Source organism: Rhinopithecus roxellana, chromosome 6 (genome assembly GCF_007565055.1).
Source record: "Rhinopithecus roxellana isolate Shanxi Qingling chromosome 6, ASM756505v1, whole genome shotgun sequence".
NCBI lineage: Eukaryota > Metazoa > Chordata > Mammalia > Primates > Cercopithecidae > Rhinopithecus > Rhinopithecus roxellana.
In genome coordinates, this window is record NC_044554.1 from 23,426,250 (window position 1) to 23,440,743 (window position 14,494).

The window sequence follows — 14,494 nt, forward strand, 5'->3', positions numbered from 1 at the left end:
CTACCATTTTCTTTGAAAACTTAGACCTGATGGTATATAAAGACATGCCTGTGGATTTGTTTATTTGTGTAACTTTTAATTGAAGTCGAGACTTTTTTTCTATTGTCATTTCATAACGCTAAACAAAATGCATTCAGATTTTGAAAGGCTTCTATAAAGTTATCATATAATCTTTATCCCTTCAAATCCCTTATTTTTGAGGATGAATAATAAGGTATTTCTGCTATTGCAAATAAATTTATTTCAGCTGCAAAATTTAGAATGAAACACAACACTGAATGTTAGTACAGTTAAGGTACTTTATGAAAATAAAAGAATGACCTATTTTTTGGAGCACTCTTTGTTCTTCGATTTATATTTCAAACACTATTTTCTGTACAGTAGTGTGTCCTTCAAATTAACGATTCGGCTTCCATTTGAGGATGTACAGTACTTCCAAAAGCAACACCATATTAGTCAATGGAGCCTAAAATTGAATGTAGATTATTTTTAGGCTTCTGTTTGAAACAAGTGGCAACAACTTGTTTATTCAAGGCAATCATTAAAACTGAAACATGAGCTTCCATCTGTGAAATATTTCAGCTGATAGAAAATAAAAATTCACTGTAGTCTGAGGTGAGAAATTGATGCTGAGTTAATTAGAATCCAAAGACAGCTAGAATTAGAATTTCAATGTTGCTTCATTAATTGCTAATAAGATGTTTTCTTTGCATTCTTGTACATGATGAGGAACCTGGGGGAGGAGTCCTGAATAGGTGAGTGCAGTGCAAAAGAAACCACAGTATAATGCTGAAAGTTTTAAGTATCTCAAAGTCAGTGATTCTCAATGAATCGTCTTAGGACAATGAAGGAAGCAAATCTTGAATTTTAGTCTTTTACCTTATTTTGTAAGTTGTTGCAGGAAACAAAGAGTTTTACATTGTTTAAATGTGGGTTGCATCCTAGAAAATACTTTGTAGAAAAGTCCCTCCCATGGACATGAAAAGAGTCATGTATTTCTTGTACAAATAATTGTCTTAAATAAGGAAAGATAAGAGGCACCTGATACAGATGTAAATGGTTGGAAACTTTGCCTTTAACATGTTGCTCTGAATAGTTATTGATCTCTCTCTTTCAAAAAAATTAAGTGACACAGATAAAATTCTTAGTGGAATCACAAGAGAGATCTTTGTCTCAAATATCATGCAGGAATTCAAGCACAGAATTAAGACACATTTTCTATTAACAGTATATTAAGACAATGCTTATTATTTTCATGAAATATGCAGTTCCTTTTCCCTTCATTGATTCATTATAGTAAAATGCACTTAAAAATCAACTTTTTCTTCCTTTTTTCCTGGTTAAATGTTCTGTTTTTTTTCCTAAGAACATTATGTAAGTAAAAATTAATTTAGGTAATGCTTAAAGAAGGGGAGGTGTGAACAGCTTCCGTTTGTTTGATTTTCTCAGAGAAATAAAGCATAATTTCTATCCTGGTAATAGAGGTTCACTCTTAATGATGTATATGTGTTTCTAGAACAATATCATCTATCCGTCTTATAGAATTGAAAATAAAATGTCCAAAGAAAGCAGCACACCATTGGAATTTTTAAAACAAAAACTACATAGCACAATAATTGTAAGACAAATCCTACTCTAGCTTAGAAAACAACTAATTTTTACTGCATATTTGTCATGGTACATTTAAATTATAGTTTTAATAAAATACATCTTTAGATCAAAGCTGAAAGAAGACATCAGTAGTAGATCAGTGTACTCCATTTTTCTTCTGGATGATGGATGGCTTATGTTTTCTTTTTTTTAATATTTCCACAGAACGTTTCATTCAGTATCATTTTACTCATTTTACTCCTCAAGTACATACAAACATGAGGGCCGGTAGACAAAATATATCCTTGAATCCAACCACGTTTTGGAATATTCATCAGCTTAGTAAATCCATGCAGTTCATTTTAAACTTTTAGTTCAGTACAATGGCTTTGCTGATGCAGTTTTTCTCCTTTAGATGGCAATATGGCAAATGACATTTTTATTTCTCAGGCAAAGAAGAAAGACAAACCTGTACAGTGAAATCTCATAGGAAACATTAAGTCTGCTAAAGTGAACAACTGCATTCACCTGTGTTCTCTGTTAGGTGTTGGTATTCGGAAAAAAAGCCTATTAGGAAAGTTACTCATGGATTTAATTTATAATTGGTGGAACTCAGTTGAATTTCCCACCATTGTAAACATCCACATAATGCCATGAAAAAAGTTCATGTATATTGCATTTTTTTTTTTTTCCAGTTATTGTCTAGGCAAGTTTCACTTGTTTGAGGTTTCTAGAGGTAATGCAGCTCAGACACTCCTGGGTGCCCTCTCAAATTCGTGGGTCCTCCTGTTTCTACCTTTCTTATTTTCCTGTAAATGCTTCCATTTGTTACTGTTCCCTTGGGTATGTCCTGGCCTTTGCCGACGTTGTTTTCGGTCCCTTTTCCAAACTTGTTCACAGAACTCATCCATCGTGTTGAGATTGGGGTGGTTGATGAGCTGCATGAAGTCTCTGTACCAGACCTTCTGGCTAGGTGTCATGCTATTGGACATTTCTTTGGTCTTAGAGCCATCTCCATCATCATCTTTATGAAGAAGTTCTTCCAGATGCTCTGTGTCGATGACTTCCAGGGTCACCTTAAGAAGAGTTTGTATGAACCCATGTTCCACCGCATGGCAGAGGTAATTGCCTGAATCCTTCCGTTGTAAACTACGCAGCAGAAGGCCTTGATCTGTCCTGATGATATGATCATCCACTCTGATCTAGCAGGTTAAAAAAAAGGCAGTGTAAAATATACATATTTAAAAGAAATATAAGCTCTGAAACTCTGTGTCTGTAAAACTTTAGATTATGTATCGAGGCACAGTTTAACAGTTAATAAAATTTTTAATTTAAGAAAATTGATAGCATTTTTCCATTAGGAGAATTATAATATCTGTCAATTGTTTTTAAGATGTATTGGGGAGTATTGGTTATATTACTGTCTTCATAGAATTTCTTTTTTTTTTTTTTTTTTTTTTTTTTTTTTTTTTTCTTGAGACGGAGTCTCGCTCTGCCGCCCAGGCGGGAGTGCTATGGCCGGATCTCAGCTCACTGCAAGCTCCGCCTCCCGGGTTCACGCCATTCTCCTGCCTCAGCCTCCCGAGTAGCTGGGACTACAGGCGCCCGCCACCTCGCCCGGCTAATTTGTTTGTATTTTTTAGTAGAGACCGGGTTTCACCGTGTTAGCCAGGATGGTCTCGATCTCCTGACCTCGTGATCCGCCCGTCTCGGCCTCCCAAAGTGCTGGGATTACAGGCTTGAGCCACCGCGCCCGGCCAGAATTTCTTATTATAATGATTAAAACATTCAAGGTAACTGGAGGAAAGAGCAAAGATACTTTATAAATTTGAAAGTAGGTATATAAATATAGGATAAAGTTAACATTAAATATTGAAATTAGAACTACAGAACCGTGATACTAGAAAGATATGGGGCATTAGAATGAATTTATAATAAGATTTCCAAAAATGAAATTAAAAAAAATAGAAGTTGAACAAGCAGAAAATTTCATGCTTACTAATTATTTATTTCATTTAGTTGGTCTTGAATGGGAATATATATGAGACCATATTTTTGAATATTTGTAACCTCGCTTTTATTTTGAATACAGTTTACAATAGAGGTCCCAAAAAGCCTCACCTGGTAGTGCATAAAATCAATCTTGCATTTTATGATGGGATTATATAGTTTTAAGACTGATTAAAATGTCAAAAGATAATGGAGGAGTTTTTACCTTTAACATCATATTATGTTTGTAGAATTGTCTGAATATAATACGTTTTATTAATCAACTTAATAGTCTGTTTACACTTATTTAAGACTGTTAAAAAGTTTTAAAGGCTTATAATGCTCACTAAGATTTTCTGTATATAATTCTTTACTCTTAGGGAGTTATAAATGGATCAAATGAACAGGGAAATCTGCCTCATCCTGCATCAATAGTTGATATCAGAGCTTATAGTGCAACCTTAAATCCTTCATCCTACATCTACTACTATTTTTTCCCAACCTCCCTTCCCCATTTAAGGAGGAAGGTAATGGATAAAGAAAAACAGATTTTGATAACATAATTAATTGAACACAAATTTAAAATTAATAGGAAGTTTTTTTTAATTTGTGCACAAATTTAGATAACACAATTTCTTTGTAGATAAACACAGTAAGAAATAAGAGGAGTCTAATATGTATCCCTAAATTGCTTCTGGGACAGAAACTATTACCAGGTTACCTTTCTTTGTCTAATTCATAGTACAAAGTCTGTCACATCATCAGTCTGCACCAAATACTTGTTTAATGCATGAGCGATTGATTGGTTCAGAAGAGGATAAGCATTCTCAGTGCTTTTTCTTTCCTCAAGTAAAAAATACAAGGGTTACTTAACAGTATATCTTAGACATAAATGATCCAGTCAGTTTCATTCCTATACCTCTTCTTTTCGCTCTTCATTTCGCCTCTGGAATTGCCAGTAGACCAGTGCTCGCTGTGACTTTGGACTGCATTCCAAAAATGTGCTACTATTCTCTACACCATAGATGATTCGCTCTTCAGGGCTGTGGCCATGGTGATTATCTGATCAGTGATGAGAAAATGAAATGAGAAAATATTAGAGAAGTAATCTCAACTTTCCAAAGTTTTTATTTGGAAATTCAGGAGACAAGTTATTGCCAAGTTTCAAGTTGTTTCATATTGATTGAGGATGACAGAAATGTCAATGATGTAAGGTTTCAGAGCCCAAATGCCTACCTAAATCGACTGATCATTTTGGTATGGGTTACATAAAACATAGACGGAGATTTGTCTACCAGAAAATGGCATTACATTTACAAAATCAGTCATGTGTGTAGCATAACTATACGTCTTTATATGTCATGATAAATACTCTACAGGAAATTATTTTCACTGCAAAACTCCGTGCTTGGACTAATGGGGCCAGTTTGTATTATATTATTCGGTAACAAAAAGTTATTGGATTAAGTTTTGGGAAACAAGGATGTATTTCAGAGAAATTATTTTGCCTCTGTTTATTTTTTATCTGTAAAATTAAATTTGCCAACTAATATTTATCTAGCATTTTACAGAAGGTAGAGTGCAGGAAGTTTATACTACCCACCAATAATTCCTAAATAATCTACAAGTTTGTTCTGAAGATCAATTGGTGTGAAAATTTAGGGATGGCTTTGAAAAACAGATGCATAATTACAATGCAATGTGGTTTCAATTGTTCTTATTTTAAAATGACACATCTTTTGTTATTTTCAGGAATTAGGCTATGGAATAAGGCAAAAGTACATAATAAAGTGCAGCAAAAAGAAAACCTGTTTCCTGATTAAGTTTCTATTATTTTACCCTTTATGTAACCTCCTCCAATGTGGTAAATAAAACACAGTTCAGATCAAAAGTACAACACAGGGAGTCTAGGTAAAACTCATTTAGAGAACAAAACTGCTTATTATCTTGCATAATCCTGTTTCCATTATGACATCCTGTACAATCTGAAACTCATTAAATTAATTTAGAAAATAATAAATATGTTTTACATGCACAGAAAGCTGACAGTGTAGACAGATAAAAAATTTTTGCTCTCTACTTCAAACTCAGCTAGATTTTTAATTTAAAAAATGTTTCCCCCGTTTTTTGTCATCACTTTGACAGTTTTACTCTTGTCATAATCAACTGAATACTTTTGACTGTCATAGCTGATATGATTTGCTCTCACTAGGTTTAAAGCCTTCAAAAATGCTACTCCCATACAATCTCTGTACAAGGCCTGTGTCTATCATCTCCTACTCTCATCATACCCTACCTACTTCATTCCACCTTCTAGCTTCAATTGCTATCTCCAGGAGTGTTAACCTCAGCACCTATTTCTCAAATGCCCTAGGAGTGAAACAAAACTCTTCCAATATTGGGAACTATCTGTCCCTTCTTACTGAAAAGATCGATACCCTGGAAATAGGAAAATAAATCAGAAATGATTGTAATGTAAAGGAACAATATTTAACTGATTCCAAGTCACATTTTAAAAAATATTGGAGATGCATATCTTCATGTGTCAATATCTACATTGTATAGGCTGTGTTTTTTTTCCGTTTGAAATTATTAGTGTGTCTTGAATTGAATGCATATGGAGCATGTTGCTATACTCGTTTGTAAGACATCTGCTTCCGGGGATACAGGCGAATTTAATTGCTATGGCCAACAGGGGCTGGAAAATCTGTAATTCAGGAGCTGCCATGAATAGTTAGAATGCATTGTCACAGAAGTTAATGCTATTTACATTGAATACATTTTTTTTTCTACCTGTTCTGTGGTTTAAACTTCTTTTTTATTAAGAGATACTTTTAGGAGGAGACCTTTCACTCAATCTCTGTGTATGAATGAATTATCATATAAATTACAGCAAAACAGAAAAATCCACTGGATTTAGAAACAAACAACCCAGTGATCTGCCAGCATCTCCTTTCTCAACAGCCGTGTCTCCTAGGTCTATTTTCCCAGCTAGAAATTTACAATTATAACTGACTTGTCTCTTGCATAATCTGCTAAAGCTACTAAAGAAAACTATGGTATAAGTAAGTTATTACTCTCAAACATAGAACTTCATATAAATCCTTCAATACATTAATTGACTAAGATAAGAGGAGACATGTAACTAGTATAATAGAAAATAAGTGTTTCAATACCAGTGTAACACCAATGGGTACATTTTTTTAAAAAAAATCACTGAGTTGTCTTCTTTCTAACTAATTTAATCATTCTAGTTAGTCCACAGAGATAATTTTCTGGTCATCTTTCTTGTAGTTCTAGGTAACTGCTCAGTTTTCATTTCCTCTTCAAGACATCCTCTAGTGGTGGCAAGCTTTTTCCAATGTACCAGAAAACATATAAAAATAATTCTTTCAATAGAAAATATTTTCTTATACTAAAAAAGTATTTCATTTGATCTGCTACTTCTTCATAGTGGAATCTAGAATATATAGACTATAAGATGGTGTTTGATTCAGCAATGATGATAACAAATTGTTTTTAGTTTAATATAGTAATATTTCACCCTCTTCAAGAAACATTCTGAGGCCGGGCGCGGTGGCTGACGCCTGTAATCCCAGCACTTTGGGAGGCTGAGGCGGGCGGATCACGAGGTCAGGAGATCGGACCATCCTGGTGAACATGGTGAAACCCCGTCTCTACTAAAAATACAAAAAAATTAGCCGGGCGTGGTGGCGGGCGCCTGTAGCCCCAGCTACTGGGGAGGCTGAGGCAGGAGAATGGCGTGAACCCGGGAGGTGGAGCTTGCATTGAGCCGAGATCGCACCACTGCACTCCAGCCTGGGCGACAGAGCGAGACTCCGTCTCAAAAAAAAAAAAAAAAAAGAAAAGAAAAAAGAAAAAAGAAACATTCTGATATTCAGGTACTTTCTCACCTAAATAAGGCAAGAACCACAATTGGTTAATTTGGTTTATGAGCTTGGTGCCCTTAGTAAGTTTGCTTTGATAACTACTCTTACCAGTACCTCAAAGTCTCATTATTTCCCACGTTGACCCTTTCTTTCCCCTTTTTGTCTAACAAAAAGAAACAGAATCATCCAGTTGGTAACCAGTGAGGCTAAAAGCTCTGTCATGTTAACTATCAATCACGGTCAAGATACAGCGATACTATTGTATTTCTTTGGTTTAAGATTCTCCTATTTTATGTTTTGTTAGGTTCTGTTGCGATCAGCAATAATTGTTAAAAATAATTTTTTTTTTTTTTTTTTTTTTTTTTTTTTTTTTTTTTTTGAGATGGAGTTTCACTCTTGCTGCCCAGGCTGGAGTGCAATGGCACGATCTCGGCTCACCACAACCTCTGCCTCCCAGGTTCAAGCGATTCTCCTGCCTCAGCCTCCCTAGTATCTGGGATTACAGGCATGTGCCACCACACGCGGCTAATTTTGTATTTTTAGTAGAGACAGGGTTTCTCCATGTTGGTCAGGCTGGTCTCAAACTCCCAACCTCAGGTGATTCGCCCTCCTCGGCCTCCCAAAGTGCTGGGATTACAGGCATGAGCCACTGCACCCGGCCAAAAGTAAATTTTTATTGGATACAGTTATTTCCATTAAGTCTTCTGCCATAGGATGTTTCTACCATCAGCAACCTCTGACTTAGGAACAGAACTTTTATTCAAAATGACCTCAGCCAAGCACCCATATATTTGGGTGTTCAGAAGTAAAAAATTTTCTGTTAATTTCCCCTAACCTGACATCCTATAAACAGATACCTAATCAATATTTTAAAATAATAATTAGAAAGCATTCAATAAATATCCTTTCCATTTCCTGACTGTTCTACCGCAACCACTTGCATAAATTTTGTACAATATAGGAAACATTAGAAATCCATTAACAACGTGTTTTATCTCCCTCCAACCTCCTCCTCTCCCCAGCTCCAGAAAAAAGTACAAACAAATAAATTTCAGTTCTTCTTATAACCTTATTAAGTTCTTCACTTTTTCTTGGGATGTCAAACATATTATCAATTTTGCCGGGCATGGTGGCTCATGCCTGTAATCCCAGCACTTTGGAAGGCTGAGGTGGACAGATCACTTGAGGTCTAGGGTTCAAGAACAGCCTGGTCAACATCGTGAAACCCCATTTCTACAAAAATACAAAAAATTAGCTGGGCATAATGGCGGGTGCCCACAATCCCAGCTACTAGGGAATCTGAGGCAGGAGAAGCGCTTGAACCTGGGAAGTGGAGGTTGCAGTGAGCCGAGATAGCCCCATTGCAGTGTAGCCTGGGTGACAGAGCAAGACTCTGTCTTAAAAAAAAAAAAAAAAAAAAAAAAAAAAAAAAAACTGTGAATTTTAACTTTTTGTTTTGTTTATAATTGACATATATGTACATATTTATAGGGTACAGTGTAATTTTCCATACATGTATACATTGTATAATGATCAAATCAGGGTAATTACCATATCCATCACTTTAAACATTGATCATTTCTTTGTGGTGACATGTAAAATCCTCTAGCTATTTTGAAGTATATACTACTTTATTATTTGCTATAGTCTCCCTACCGCATGCTATCAATTTGATTCTTTATTAAAGCAAGCAGCCATACACAGTATAGCTCTACTCTAGGTACTTTTCAGAGAGTATAATATTTAATTCATGGTTACCCAATATAAACAAAAACTCAACTGAGGAAATATTGGTGATTACATATTTTCTGAAGGATATCAAATCTTATATATTCAGGATAAGAGTGATATAAAATCTCCTTCTGGATTAAACCAGTTGATGTGAGAGCAGTTTACAAGGAACAAACCATGTTAAGTACAAAAGACAATTGATTTTATTAAATTGGTTTTGGCAGGGTGTTCCCACCCTATGCTAAGTAAGACCTTTCTCAATTCTCCATTACTCATTGTATTTATGTCACAATATTTTTGATATGATGTTGATGGCATTGCCGTGTTTACTCTGTGTTTACCTTTGTGAAATTTTTCTTTCAGGTTTTACTTTCTAGAAATTATTGAGATTCTCTTGGACAACAGATTCTTTTATTTTTAAATGAACTTTGTGATCATACTTCCATCTACATTGACTGACAAAAAGCAGTTAGACAAACATATGTCTTACCCTTGTAACTTCTTGGTAAATATTCTTGCCACATGTCTGTCTTTGTTCTCTCTCAGTCTACTTGCTCTATGTGTGTGATGTTGTTATTTTTATCTTATGTTTACCAAACAATTGCAACTCATCTTGCATATATTAGATAGGTAATTTAGCAATTTTAGACAGTGAAATATTTGTATAACCCTTTCTTTCTTTCTTTTTTCTTTTTTTTTGAGAAAGAGTCTCACTCTCTCACCCTGGCTGGAGTGCAGTGGTGTGATCTCTGTTCACTGCAACCTCCGCCTCCCAGGTTCAAGTAATTCTCCTGCCTCAGCCTCCAGAGTAGCTGGGATTACAGCTGCCTGCCACCACGCCTGGCTAATTTTTATATTTTAGTAGAGATAGGGTTTTACCGTGTTGGCCAGACTGGTCTCAAACTCCTGACCTCAGGTGATCTGCCTGACTCAGCCTCTGAAAGTGCTGGGATTACAGGCCTGAGCCACTGCACCAGGCTTTTATAACCCTTTCTATTTTTGTTATTCTTAAAATATTCTTGTACAAAAATATTAGCACAGTATCTGGGCACAGCAATAGTCATAAACATGTCAGGTGACATCATTATTATTGCTGTTGTGATAGTTTCAATGCTAATTAAATCTTAAAATCCTTTATTGAGAATCCAAATGAAGACAAATTACACTCTTCAGTGTGAATCCTACTCCCCGGCAACCATCAAAGAAAATATTTCCTCTTCTATATTGCCAAAAAAAACTCTCTTTAGTTATCTCCTTAGAGTTTGTGTAGTTACATTTGTTACAATTATTTTTAATCTGGTTTATTCCCCTCGTCCACCACACTGTGTATTCATAATCCTGGCAGAATGGTAATCGTAAACGCTTAGCTGATGTTTGCTAAATGGCAAATCCAGGTAACATGTTGAATTTAAAACCTGAAATCTCATGTAACTTTGACATTCTCAAGACACAGAGTTATCACAATTATATAAAAGTAATGAATAAAAGTTTAATCAAGCAAAAAGTAATAGGGTTTATAACTCTGATTATGATGGAATACTTTATTGAACTGCTGGAGGATGTAAGCATTTCAAATATTCTAAATTTGTTAAGTTTGATAATGTTATAAAAATTGACTTGAGAGAGGGTGGGAGACGATGATGACTAATCATGTCTACTCCAAAATCAAAAATTCCAAATAGGGAATAAGAAGACGAGAAAGAGAACTGAGAAGTCACATGAACATCTTCTCACATCTCCAAGGATACCTGTAACACTAAAGGATGTCATGTAATAGATAATTTTGCGGGCTTCCAGAAAGAAAGCAATCTCACTTTAAGTCATTTTTAAATAAATTTCACACTTAGAAAGCAACTGTTTTGAATACAAACTTTTGTCATGAAAATTGCCAGTAGAAAAGAAGGATATCCTTGTTAAATTGGCATAGTGATTCCCCATGAGTTCAACCATCTGAATGGTTAGAACAAAATAACTGAGAGCAACAAAACATTAAAATTATTTTAAAAGCACCACAGTGTGTTTGGATAACACAATGTTTCAATATGTTGCAGCTGTTAATGACAAGAAATAATGTTTTTAAGGAAGCAATCTTCAATTAATCATTTCCTCCTTTAGTGGGATAATTTATGGAAATGAAATGAAGCTAATAAACCAGAAAGAATGGGAGGAAAGAAAATAGTTAAATAAATTGCTTCCTTTTGTAACAACAAAAAAGTCATAATATCCATCATTTGACCAGAAATATCATGTTGCTAAAGGCCTTATTTAGCATTTGATTTTCTTCCAATATAGCAGAAACAGAAGGCATCACATTTCAGCTTTCTATTTATTCACTCTCCATTTTAACCCCATAAATGTCTCGCAAGATTGAAATGTTAATAATGCAACCAATCTGAGGAAATTTGATGTTCTATAGAGAAGACAGAGATGGATGAGGTTGTGAATCATATTCATTCAATTTTGATTTGTTATCAATTTTGATGTTCTTCCACTTTATTATAAGTTTAATTTGTAAATAATAAATGTAAAACTAAAACAATTTAGGACATGGGTAAGTGAATGCCAATTATTTTACATATTTATTTAGGTTATTTAACAAATACAGTTAGTTTCTGTACCACATAAAGCAAAATAAAATTCCAGTTGTTTTCATTATAATTTTAATATTTCTTTCACTAATACTCAGTGTCAAAGGTCACGAACAGGAGGAAAGGAAATGTTGCCCATAAACTCCTGGTGACACAGAATACTGTAACAATGCCTAACTTAAAGAATAAGCAGCATTACTTAGATTTTCCTCATTGGATTCTATATGATTTTCTGCAGAAATACAATAGATGCTCTATCAATAGAAAAAAACAATTAACTTCAAGTGGATGGAAAACACTTCAAAGATGAGTCAATATCTCTTGAGAAGACATAAAATATTTAAAAATTTGTAAAATGAAAACAAAAAAATTCATTCATTCTTAACATTCCTGAATATTTTGAACCTGAGTGTTAAGATAGCTAACAGGCCAGGCATGGTGGTTCACGCCTGTAACCCCAGCACTTTGGGAGGCTGAGGAGGATGGATGACTTGAGGTCAGGAGTTTGAGACCAGCCTGACCAACCCAGTGAAACTCCATCTCTACTAAAAAAAAAAAAAATACAAAATTAGCTGGGCATGGTGGTGCATGCCTGTAATCCCAGCTACTTGAGAGGCTGAGGCAGGAGAATTGCCTGAACTTGGGAGGCAAAGGTTGAATTTTGCAGAGATTGTGTTATTGCACTCCAGCTTGGGCAACAAGAGTAAAACTCCGTCAAAAAACAAAAAAGAAAAAAAATGCTAACAAACTATTTGATAATATCATATATTGTAGTGCGAATAAAACAAAGTCTACATTATATACTGGAGTATATAACAGTGATTTTGTTTATTTTTCGAGGTAATGTCTAGTACAATGGTTTTCCAATATCTAGTATGATATTTTCACCAAGTAGATTCTGTGTAAATATTCAATGTGAGTTTGCAGGCATGTGTGTGTGCATGTACCAACAAATGTAGTTAAGAACATGCATCTGTGCTTAACCCATTTACTAGAAATAGGACCAATAAATATGAAGTTAGTGGATGTACTTTGCCAAGTACAAAAAGACAATGAAACCTTAAAGAAAATTTAAACTTGTAATTTTTCAACTGGCTAAATTTTAGTTTTAAACTACTTTGTTTTATGCCCTAAATTAAGATTACTTTGGTGCTGGGAAGTAATTATTAACCAGGATATAGTATTTAGAATTTTATAGTTTAAGTAGTTTCTAATCTTTCCTGAATCCATAGATTCCTGAGGATTTGAACCTAAAATTGGCTAATCTGTGTGTATATGTGTGTGTACACATATATGTGTGTGTCTATATATATGTGTATATATGTGTATGGATGTGTATATATATACACACACAGAAATATACATATGCATAGATATAGGTATGAATATATATACAAACAGTTAAACAGTCATAGGGTCAACATACTTTAATTTTATTATTCATAAATATTTTTTGGGGGTAGAGTCACCAGTATCTTACTTTCAGAGATCATTAATTTGAAATATGAGAATAAAATTTCATAACTTTGAAGCCACTTGAATAGTTACATAGAACACTGTACTTAATATCTTGTGATGTCATGGGTAATATGCTTCCTTAGTATAGGGCAGGCTGAAACTCATTTACTTAAAAAGCAATACCAATATGAAGATAATCTACTGTAATATTTATTTAGTTTATATTGAACATCTGGTATGTTTTATTTTCATGATTTTACAGCAAATGCATTACAAAAGAAAGCACAAATAATCTCTATGCCAGAGCAAAATTACCATAGGAACGTTTACTTTAAAAAATCAGGAAACATGGACTTTAATGTTTCATTTACTTTTCCCCAAGAGATATGATGGGAGATGGAAAACACCCATTTACTGAAGCAGAAACCTTCCATAAACAATAATGAAAATACCATCTTGTATTTTAATAATATGTGATCCTTATAACTTTTGGAATAAAAAAAATGCAGCAAACTTTAAAAAAAAAATCTCAGTTTGTAACAGTTGAATTGTAGGTGTATGAACAGGTGATCTCTGATGATATACTTGAAGACTTCAGTGGAAAATAATGATACGTAAGCTATTTCAAACCTCTTCTTATTCATGTTATCTGTGCATTTGCCTTGCACACATATAATATGAATAATTAGATTTTTTTTCCTAAGCAGAAGACAAGCATCGTGATGACTGATTATTTCCAGTGAAAATATTCAAACAGGGTTTACAAAACTCATAGAAGGTAATACTGCAAGTATTTGATTCTAAGATGCACACTTCTTTATACTTTAATATCTCTGATATCAGAATGTGTCTTACAATTGTTCTTGATCTGAGGTGAAGTTGCTTTCTTCTAGGAGAAATTCTTTCTTACTTCTGCCAGACATGTGGGATCCTACTGACATGATACCTCTTTAAATTAAAGTCTCTGTCTGAAATTTGGGTCCTTTCTGTTTGTGTGAATTCAGAAAGTAAGTCTTCATAAATACCAACTTGTAGTTCAAGGAGTATTTTTTAATCTCTTTCCAACCAGACATGATTATGATTGAAACAGATAATTTTCCTTGCTATTATCATCTGAATAAGAGTTTATTTCTCCTTTAGACTAGTCTTGAGTCATTTGGTGTCCCAGTTTGATGCTGGGATCATCTGGCAGACTGACCATCTTCAGCAGTTCTTTTTTTCTTAAAAGTACATAAAAGAATGGTATAT

At 34.3% G+C, this 14,494-nt stretch overlaps 1 protein-coding gene across 1 annotated transcript in view; it reads right to left on the reverse strand.

The window, feature by feature from the left end:
* Positions 1–285: 285 nt before the first annotated feature.
* Positions 286–14,494, reverse strand: part of SEMA3A (semaphorin 3A) — a 161,359-nt gene continuing 147,150 nt past the window's right edge. The window contains exons 15-16 of the mRNA XM_030933411.1: positions 4,499–4,641; positions 286–2,792 (exon numbers count right to left, since the gene is read on the reverse strand). Of these exons, the coding sequence (XP_030789271.1) occupies positions 2,337–2,792; positions 4,499–4,641 (599 nt within the window). The 3' untranslated portion in view covers positions 286–2,336. The remainder of the gene's footprint in view (positions 2,793–4,498; positions 4,642–14,494) is intronic.